This window comes from Mesoplodon bidens (assembly GCF_964165515.1).
Source record: "Mesoplodon bidens genome assembly, chromosome: 4".
NCBI classification, from domain to species: domain Eukaryota; kingdom Metazoa; phylum Chordata; class Mammalia; order Artiodactyla; family Ziphiidae; genus Mesoplodon; species Mesoplodon bidens.
The window spans coordinates 151,242,044-151,252,379 of NC_138160.1; the positions used below are offsets into that span (position 1 = coordinate 151,242,044).

Here is a 10,336-nt window from a genome sequence, read left to right on the forward strand (position 1 = left end):
AGGCACCACTGCCACCCCACCTTGGGCAGTGCCGGTGGGGTGCTCAGCAGCCGAGATCAGACCCAGGCCCCCACCGAGCCTCACTGGCCATGGTGTTTTCATCACAGTGCTGCCTCAACACGTTTAAAAACTAATATATGTGTAGCTAAAAAAAAAAAAAAAAAATCACTAAAATCCCCATCATGGAAAATAGCCATGCCCAGCCCCATGCTCCCCAGACCAGATCCCCTTTCAGAAGTTTTGGTGGCTTCTGGCATTTTCCTCCGTGTCTCTAAAGTTATTTATGATGCTTCTCCCCTTCCTCCTTTTTTAGAAATTTATTTATTTATTTTTGGCTGCCTTGGGTCTTCATTGCTGCGCGCGGGCTTTCTCTAGTTGCGGCGAGCGGGGGCTACTACTCTTCGTTGCAGTGCGCGGGCTTCTCATTGCGGTGGCTTCTCTTGTTTCAGAGCACAGGCTCTAGGCGCAGGGGCTCAGTTGTTGTGGCTCTTAGGTTCTAGAGCGCAGGCTCAGTAGTTGTGGCGAACCGGCTTAGTTGCTCTGCGGCATGTGGGATCTTTCCCCACCAGGGCTGGAATCGGTGTCCCCTGCATTGGCAGGCGGATTCTTAACCACTGCGACACCAGGGAAGTCCCTGAACATAAGTTATGATGAAGTAATTAATACTTCCGAGCAAGCATTCAAGCACACAAAAGAGAAGTCCAAGACCTTAAGAGAGTAAGTGGGGTCCCTTAAGAGAGGGGGAGGGGCACCTGCCAGGGAAGACAGTTCGTGAAGAGAGGTGACGAACTCTGGGCCATCCAGTCGTGGACAGCTGTGGCCGAAGGACTCCATGGGGTGGGGGGCAGGTACCCAGGTCGGGTGAGGATGGCAGTGGACCAGGTGAGAGGTCAGTGCTGGGCAAAAGGGGCGGGCTGCCCCCTCTCCCACCCAAAGAGCCCATGCAATTGGCCTGAGGTCCCGCAGCCAAGCAGGGACTAGGGCCCGGGTCCCCTCGGAGGCCCGGTAGGACAACCTGGGTGGGGTCGATCCCAGCCCATCCATTCACCAAAAGAAATCCCACAGGGGGAAACCGTACGGCTCCTTCGCCCCAAAAGAAAAAAGAAGGCCCCAAAAGGCCGCTGGAGGAAGGGCCACCGGGACAGGCTGGCTTTACTGCGTGGGCACGCTGGGCTGCTCTCTGAGCATTAGAGGGCGGTGCTCACGTCCGAGGGCTCTGGCGGGTAGAAAACAGCCCAAGCCGGGAAGCACCACCACGTGGCGCGATCTCGGCTCGGGGCACACTCCCGGGATGGAGGATGTGGGTGCCCGTGACCTCCCGGGGGGGGGCCCTAGGGTCCAGGTGCGTGCGGGGTTCGCGCGGGGGAAGGGGGGCAGAGTCTGGAGGCCAGCCCCGGCGCTAGGAGCCTCAGGGGAGGGACACCGGCCCAGAGGCGAGTACTCGGGCGGGGCGCCTTCGCGCCCCCAGGGCCCGGGCCGCCTCGGGCACCTACCTGCGGCCGCGCCCGCACGTGCCACCGCGCCCGGCCCGCCCCAAAGCCCGTGGCGGGGGTGGCCGCGCCACGTGACCGCCCGGCCCGCCCCGCGCCTGCGCCCTGCCTGGCGCCCCATTGTTGGCGGCAGCCGCGTCACGGGGGCGGGGCCGGGGCGGGGCGGCCGGCGGCCGGAGGGAGGCGGCGGGAGGGCGGAGGGAAGGAGCGTCCGCGCCGCCGCCGCCGCCGCCGCCGAGAAGCCGCCACCGCCGCCACCTAGAAGCAAGCCGAGCCGCGCCGCGCCGCCGCCGCCCGCGCCCGAGCAGCCCCGCCGCCGCCCCGCCCCGCCGCTGGATGCCGGCGGCCGGCGGCCGAGCTCCCAGAGGCGGAGGGCGGCGGCGCGGGCGGCGGCGGCGGGGGCGGCCGGCGGCCGAGAGGCGGGAGCGCGGGCCCGAGCGCTAGCGCCGCCATGCCCAGCTCCACTGGACAGCCCGACGGCGGCGGGGACAAGCGCAGCGGCGGACCCGGGGCGGCGGTCGGGGAGGATCCCAGCCCGGGCCCCCCGCCGCCGCCCCCGCCGCCCCCGCCCGAGGGCGCCGAGGAGGCCGCGCCCGCGCCCCGGCCGCCGCCCGAGCCCGACGACGCGGCCGCCGCGCTGCGCTTGGCCCTGGACCAGCTCTCGGGGCTCGGTCTGGGGGGCGCGGGCAACCAGGACGAGGAGGGGGCGGCCGCGGGCGGCGCAGACTGCGGGGCCGCGGCGGAGCCCGCGCCCCCCGACGGGCCCGAGGCGGGCGCGCCCGGGGTGGCCGTGGCCCCCGGACCGCTGCCGCTGCTGGAGCCCGACGTGAGCCCCCCGCCGCCGCCTCGGCCGTCGCCGCCCGACGTGTTCGCGGGCTTCGCGCCCCACCCCGCGGCCCTGGGTCCCCCGACGCTGCTGGCCGAGCAGATGAGCGTGATCGGCAGCCGCAAGAAGAGCGTGAACATGACCGAGTGCGTGCCCGTGCCCAGCTCCGAGCACGTCGCCGAGATCGTGGGTCGCCAGGGTGAGTGGCCGCCGTCGGGGGCGCCTCCCCGGTGGGGTCCCCGCGCGGCTCGCCCCGGGAGAGACCACCCAGCTCCAGCCCGCGGCTGGACACCAGACCCCGGCCACGCCCCGCGTGGGCTCGGGCCTCGGTGGCTGCCTGTGTGCCTTTGTCCTGCCGCTGGCCGCGGGAGAAAGTTGGGCGCAGCCCGCGCTCCTCCCCTCGGCGCTCCGGCCCCGCTGCCGCCTTTGTCTGGGCGCCTGCAGCCGGGAAAGGCCCCTGCGTGCAGCTTACTTCCCGGGCCCTGGGCCGCCAGCGGTGGCATCCCGGGGATAAGGAGGCCGGGCTGGGCAGTGCCCGCTCCATACCCAAAACTGGCACGGGGCGGGTTCGCTCGGGTTTGGGGGGTCGCTGGGGCTGGGGGCGCGGGCGCTCCAGCAGTGTCAAGATATAACTTTGGCGGCACAAAGAGGGTGCATCGAGACTTGCCAGCCTGGGCACCCTGCTGGGGATGGGGAGCAGGACAGGATGAGAGAGGATCCCCACCGGGCTCTCAGCCCCCAGTCAGGGATTTGGGGGATGCACAAGGACCCCCCCCTGTAAAAGCCGCTTTTGGGGTCCGGCCCCACAGCCCTCCCCTGGCCAGGTGGCCAGCAGCAGACCCAGGGTGTGCGGGTCCCGGAGCGGCATTGTCGGAGTGTCCCTGTGGCTGCCCCATTGTTCTCTTTGTTAGAGAGCCAGGCTGAGATTTGCAGGGTGACATCAGGCCGGCGGCCGCTCATTGGCCCTTTAGCTGCGGGGCGGGCGGGCTGGCGGGTGGTGGGCAGTGCCCGGCCCAGCACACACCCACCCACCCTGTTAGCTGCCTGCCCACCAGCCTCAACTTTCCTGCCTTCCTGCCCGCATCTCCGGGCTCCCTGCTGCTCAGCCAGGTTCTAGAACTTGGGGTGGGGCCTTGGGCGGGGCTTGAGGTGGGGCTAGGGGTCCCTGCCTCTGGATCCTTGGTAACAGGAGCTAGAGAAGGGTGTGGGGGGCTTGAGTCTCAAGGTGACCTGTCGCCCTAACTGCCACGAGCAGAGGACCACAGGGATGCCCTGGACACCGCTCTCTACTAGTGCCGGGTGGGTGGGGCCATGGGGTGGCAAGCCCTCTGGCTTCGGGCACAGGTACATTCAGTCATTCATTTGTCCTCCCCATGTGTGGACACAGGGAGGACCAGCCGTGGTGCTGGGCCCGGGGACCCGCTGTTAGGAATGGGAGCCGGGGGGAGGAGGACCCGTAAACCGTTCTCTGGGCCCTGCGGTTACCGGCAGGCACCACGAGACCACGACCGGACATTTCCCCTTTGCCACCCAGTGGCCTCCTTCCTGTTCACGACACCACCCCCTGCCGCCCCTGTCCCCAGTAACCTCTCTGGGACCTGTAACAAGACAGCTGCTTCCCTGCTGAGTGTCCAGGAGCCTGTGGAGACCGAGGCTGGGGGCTGTCACCCGAGGTCATGAGACTGATCCACCCGGTGGTGGATCCTGAGGACAAGTCCCATGTGAATGCGTGCGTCAGCCCCCCGGGGGTGCGGGCCGCAAGCAAGGGGCACCGATCCCTGGCCTACATGCTGAGCAGTCTGGTGGCTGGGTCGCCAGGCTCCACACTGACCTCTGGTACCGCGTGTCCCTCTGGTACCCGCTGGTACCCAGGGTATCAGCCTGGGTTCCTGCGGATGGCAGACAGCAAGGCAGGCTCTAGGGGTCCCTGGGCCCTGACAGCTCTCCCTGCAGACTAGGGTGGCCCTGTGACTCTGAGCACAAGAGCCCCTCTCTGTGACAGGGGGAGAGCACCTCCCTTGTTGTGAGGCTTCTCAAGCAAGATGCTGGTTCTTATCCCAGCACCGGGCCGGCACACTGTAGCCACCCCATGAGTGGGGTGCAGGGCACCAGGGAGGGGAGTACAAATGCCAGGACAGGTTGGCAGCTGCAGCAGCCCTTGTGTCTCCCCACTCTAGAAGCATCTGTGGCTCCCAGCTTCTGCCACCAGTTCTCAAGCACAGCCTGGAAGACTCTGTGCCCTTCCTCCGGTTATCCACCCCCCTGTCCACCCTGTGGGTCCCTGGACATGGACCCTGTCCCTTCTTACTGCTCTGCTGTCCCTAGGGCAGGGGGCATGGCCTACCCTGAACTTATTCTTTTCTGTCTGACCCCAGGCCCACTGCCAGCCCCTTCTCCGGAGTGCAGGGTCAGGGGGTTCACCTGCCCGACCTCCTGTGCTGACGAGAGCCACAGACCCGGACTCACCCTTTCCTGGACACCCCCTTGCTGATCTGTGAGCCTCAGTTTTCTCAGCCCTGAAATGGGTCCATGCACCTTCTGGGCACAGGCAGGAGATTATAGCCCCTGCGTTGCTCTCTCCCGGAGGCTGAGGGGCCCAGAAGGTGCCCTGGACCCACTGAGAGGCAGCCTCAACCTGCCCCGAGGTGTCCCCCAGAGAGAATCCTGCAGCCTTGGGTCACAGATGGGCAGGGAGAGGCTGCAGGAGCGGAGGTGCCGCCAGAGCTGGTCAGCAGGGCCCAGATATGAACCCTAGTCTCCTGGCTCTTCCTGCCCTGCAGGGAGCAGGGGTGAGTCAGGAGAGAACCTTCCACCTTCCAAAGCTCCAGGGTTGGGGGTGGTGGGGAGGTGGCCCCCTTCCACAAACAGGAAAAGTGGAAACTCAGAAGGGCCAGTGGAGAGCCTGTCACCCCAGCTGGTCATCAGATGTCAGGGGGCTAGTGCCCAGTTCCTTCTGAGACCCTCCCCTGCGCCCCCCGCCTTGCTGCCTTTGCCCCAGTTGGCAGAATGGCCGTGGGTGGGGTGGCCGGGGTTGGGTCTTCAGAGCCAGGCCTGAGTCTGCAGCACACTGGGCTCACGGCCGGGAGCGAGTGACCTGCCAGCCAGCCAGGGTCCCTTCCATCATCCCTCGCTCGCTGTTCTCTCCCTTGTGCGGGGCCCCACCCCTGTGGGACACTGCAGGCCTGTCGGGGGCCCCTGCCTTGATGTTCTTACCTACCCACTGGGGGGGCGTAGGAAGGACGGGGCCCCCAGGTGGCAGGCCACACCCTTCCGTGCCTGCACGTGGCTTTCCCTGGCCCTGTTTCACAGGTGAGCCAGCTTTGCCCCCAGACACCATACTGTGACCCAGCCTCGCCCTGGGGACAGCACCCCACTGGGTTGGGAGCAGCAGTATATCAGGCTGACTTGTCCCAGCCCTGGCCTGCTGGAACTCTGTCCCTGCTGTCCCCTTAGCCAGCGGTACTCCCCCGGGCACGCAGCCTCCTTCCCAGGGCGGCCCCTCAGCTCCCCACACACGGCCTTGAGGTTCCCTTGATAAGTGTGGCCTGTGGTCACCCACGTGGGCTCCTTTGGGGCAGAGCCCGTGTGGCCTGGTTCCCTGAGTGCCCAGTGCAGGGGTGCCTGGACCCCAGTACAGGGTCACGAGCAATGGGAAGCAGGGCTGCCTGCATCTAGGCTCCCCGTGGGGACCCTTGACCCTCCCCCTCTGGGGGAGGGTCTGGCTGCCACAGGGTGGGGCCTGCTGGGGCCTGGGGCAGTCAGCCACCTTCCTTGGTTCTCTGAGTTGGAATCTTGGGGCAGGGCCCAGGAAGCTGCATTTCTGCTGCACCCACCAGTTGGCGGTAGCCCCCAGGGTCACTCCTGGAGACCCAGTTTCCTAGCTTGTGCAGTTCCACCCCTCACCAAGCTCTGCCACCTCTCAGGGTCTTAGCGTGGGTGGGGTTTGGGGAATAGTCGATGTCACAGCTGAAGTCTGGATGGTTAACTGGGCTCTACTTGGCCACTGAGGCCTCCATCCAAGGCTGCTCTCTGGGTCAGGGCAGGATGGGGGCCAGCAAGCGGGAAGTTGCAGGGTCCTTCCCCAGCCCTGACCTGCCCCGGGGTCCCTTCCCCACCGAGGCTCCCCCATGAGGACAGGCACCGGTCTGGGGCCACTCTCCAGTCTGTGGCTGGTTGGGTCCTGCCCCAAACCTGTGAGGCTGGGTGTGTGTGTTTCTGCCCTCCTTTGGCAGGTGAGGAAACTGAGGCATGGGATGGTCCCTTGAGTGCCCAGGGCAATCCCCAGTCCGCCAGCCCTTACAGCACCGTCCCCCAGCCTCGGGGAGTCCAGAAAGTCAGACTTAGGGTGTGAGGAGAAACTCTGAGAAGTGTGTGCTGGGCCCAGCATAGTCAGGGCGGGTTTCCCGGAAGAGGGGGTGCCGGGCTGTGATGTGATGCAAAGAAGGGAGAGGACGGTGGGGTGCAGCAGTGAGGATGACGTGACAGATGGGAAAGGTCAGGCACAGGGGAACTGCAGGAGGGGCCTCCCCAGCCGAGTGGGGAGGAGATCATCCAGGCAGGAGTGGAAGCAGCCCAGGTCAGGGTGCCTTGGGGGTTGCCAGTGAGGCCATGCAGCCACCAACGGGGAGGACGCTGGGTGCAGAGGGGATGGCTGGGGGCCAGGAGGCGAGGCTGGGAGATGGGAGGAAAGCAGTGTCTCCCTGGGAGATTTCAGACCTCCACTCAGCTGGCCCCCTTTTATTCAGCCGTGGGTGGGGGGCTGCTGCCCTCTTTGCGCTGGGGGTGAAGCTGCCCCCCGCCCAGGCCCCGTGTCTCTGACTTCCTTGGCTGCAGGCAGACAGCTCGTCCCGCTAACTTTATATTTTCCCTCGCTGAGAAGTTAGCCACGCTGTTATTCCGCTCAATGCCGCCCTCTGTTTGCACTGAAATAATATCCCTGTGTCCCTCTGGCCTCCCCAGAACTTGGGGGTGGGAGGTCCTCCCAGACTCCTGGGCCCAGACTCAAGATGTGTCAGAAGGCCCCTGGGCAGGGGTGTGGGTGTCAGGGCCCCGGCCCGGCCACACCTGGTGTTTAGATGTCTCGGGCAGCTTCCAGTCGACCTCAGGAGGGCCGCCTAGGTGGTGGGAGAGGCGCCCAGTCAAAGAACCTGCTCGACTGACCCTCTCCCCCACGGACACCCTGGCCCCCTTCCGCAGGGTCAGCCCCCTAGCCCAGCCCAGCCCAGGCAGCAAAGATGAAGCCACAAGGCCGTGTCCCCGAGCTTCCCTTCAGAGGCTGGGACCACTGAGGGCCTTTGGAGGCGTCCTGATACGGGGCGCAGGATCTGCTCTTGGGGTAGGGTCACATGGTCAGGAAGAAGTCATAGGCCATCTCCACAATCCGAGCCTCAGTTTCCCCTCCTGTCAGGGAGTTGGTGTCAGAGGGTCTGCATTAGTGTCCTAGGTCTGGTACAATGAGCTGGATGGCTTGAAACTATAGAAATGAACCCTCACAGTTCTGCAGGGTGGAAATCAGGGTGTGGGCAGGACCATGCTCCCTCCAGGGGAGAATCTGTTCCCGCCTCTCCCCGGGCTTCTGGTGGTGCTGACAGGCCTTGGCGTTCCTGGGCTTGTGTCCGTCTCACTCCAACCCTGGGCTCCGTCTTCACAGGGCCATCTTCTCTTGTGTCTCTACGTGTCCCTCCTCTGTAGTGACACTGGTCATTGGATTCAGGGCCACCCTAATCCAGCCTGACCTCACCCTAACCAATTACATCTGCAAAGACTTTTATTTCCAAATTAGGTCACATTCTGACATTCCAGGTAGACATGGGTTTGGGGGGGACACCTTTCAACCTAAAACAGGGTCCCTCCTTGCCTTTGGGACAATCCCCCTGTTACAGAGCAGGGGCTTGCGGGACCAGAGTGGACACTGAGGCCCAAGGTTGGAGGGAGGGACGCCGACTACCTGAGATCACAGCCCGAAGGTGGGGCCTCCTAACCCAGCGCACCGGCTGGCCCCTGTAGCTGCCGCCCAGGAGGGGGCTGTCCAGGGGAGGAGTCCCTGCCCTCACTGCGTCTCCCCTTCCCCCACCGCAGGGTGCAAGATCAAGGCTCTGCGTGCCAAGACGAACACGTACATCAAGACGCCAGTGCGTGGGGAGGAGCCGGTCTTTATCGTGACCGGCCGCAAGGAGGACGTGGAGATGGCCAAGCGTGAGATCCTGTCGGCCGCCGAGCACTTCTCCGTGATCCGCGCCACGCGCAGCAAGGCGGGCGGGCTGCCCGGTACCGCGCAGGGCCCGCCCAACCTGCCGGGACAGACCACCATCCAGGTGCGCGTGCCCTACCGCGTGGTGGGGCTGGTGGTGGGCCCCAAGGGCGCCACCATCAAGCGCATCCAGCAACGGACGCACACGTACATCGTGACGCCCGGGCGCGACAAGGAGCCGGTGTTCGCTGTGACGGGCATGCCCGAGAACGTGGACCGGGCGCGCGAGGAGATCGAGGCCCACATCACGCTGCGCACAGGCGCCTTCACTGACACCGGCCCCGACAGCGACTTCCACTCCAACGGCACCGACGTCTGCCTGGACCTGCTCGGGGCGGCCGCGGGCCTCTGGGCCAAGGCCCCCAACCCGGGCCGCCGGCCCCCTGCGCCCACGGCCGGCCTCCGGGGGGACGCTGCTCTGGGCACCCCGGGGGGCCCCGAGGCCTTCTATGCGGGCGGCCGAGGGGGGCCGACCATGCCGGTGCCAGACGCGGACCCCACCAGTCCCTACGGCACCTCCAGCAATGGAGGCTTCACCTTCGGTGGGGACGGTCCAGGGGCCCCCGCGGGGCCACCCGCCCCCGAGGACTGCGACTTCGGCTTCGACTTCCTGGCGCTGGACCTGACCGTGCCCACCGCGGCCACCATCTGGGCACCTTTTGAGCGGGCCCCGCCCCTGCCCGCCTTCAGCAGCTGCGCGGCCGTCAACGGGGCCCCCGCGCCGCCCACCCCGGGCGCCAGGCGCAGCAGCGGGGCCGGCACACCGCGACACTCTCCCACGCTGCCTGAGCCTGGCGGCCTGAGCCTGGATCTCCCGCTGGCCCGCCGCGCTGCACCCGACCCGGTGGGCGCCCTGCCCTGGCGGCCCCCGCAGGGCTCCCTGGCATCCTTCTCGAGCAGCGCCAGCTTCTCCACGGCCACCTCGCTGCCTGGCAGCTCCTCGGCGTCCTCGTGCTCCGCGCTGGACTCAAGCGCCTCGGAGAGCAGCCGCAAGCCCCAGGTGGCCCCGGCCCCCAACGCCCCCGCCTCCACGGCCCTGGCGCGGGAGTGCGTTGTGTGTGCAGAGGGCGAGGTGATGGCCGCGCTGGTGCCCTGCGGCCACAACCTCTTCTGCATGGACTGCGCTGTCCGCATCTGCGGCAAGAGCGAGCCCGAGTGCCCGGCCTGCCGCACGCCTGCCACCCAGGCCATTCATATCTTTTCCTAGCCGGTCACCTCGCCGCGCCCGCGGCCCCCAGGGCCGTCCACGGACGCGGGGTGGGTGCGCAGGGCCGGGTGGGGAGGAAGGGGAGGGGGCGGGCGGGGGGAGCGGCGGGCTGGCCAGTGTTTACAGACGAGCTTTAACTCCAGTCCCAAGCGTGGAGACGGCGACCCGGCGGCCCAGCGACACCTCAGTTCTTAACAAATGACAGTATTGAGTCGACAGGTTAAAATAAACCAGAGAGAAAAGGCCTGCTTGCACTTTTTATTTAAGACACCCCCCCCCTCCCCAGGGTGATCTTTTTAAGGAAAAAAAAAAAAAAACACGATTTTTACAACTCTCCCGGTTGTCCTTTTGTACGTAGCTGATATCGATTTGACAGTGTTTGTTTTCCCACGGCCTCAACCTCTGCAGAAACTTCCAGGAGGACGGCTCCCTTTTTGGGGCCAACTGGTTACCCTTTAGTATGTAAGCCGCGCGCAGGCTGGAGGGGGGCGGGGGGAGGGGGCGTCCAGAACTTACTTTTTTTTTTTTTTTTTTAATTATTAATCCCTTTCTGCTGTGGTTTC

General features: G+C 65.9%; 1 protein-coding gene across 1 annotated transcript; it reads left to right on the forward strand.

The window, feature by feature from the left end:
• The first annotated feature begins 1,884 nt into the window (after positions 1-1,884).
• On the forward strand, positions 1,885-10,104 carry MEX3D (mex-3 RNA binding family member D). Its single transcript, XM_081231907.1, has 2 exons — positions 1,885-2,515; positions 8,395-10,104. The coding sequence occupies exons 1-2, from the start codon at positions 1,942-1,944 to the stop codon at positions 9,771-9,773; spliced, it is 1,953 nt and encodes a 650-aa protein (XP_081088033.1). The 5' UTR covers positions 1,885-1,941; the 3' UTR covers positions 9,774-10,104.
• Positions 10,105-10,336: the final 232 nt, after the last annotated feature.

What these genes read in the sequence shown, in the direction of transcription:
- MEX3D (XM_081231907.1), top strand. Translation starts at nt 1,942, where the DNA reads ATGCCCAGCTCCACTGGACAGCCCGACGGCGGCGGGGACAAGCGCAGC. An exon ending in CGAGATCGTGGGTCGCCAGG is followed by an intron (nt 2,516 to 8,394) that starts GTGAGTGGCCGC and finishes CCCCCACCGCAG; the next exon opens with GGTGCAAGATCAAGGCTCTG.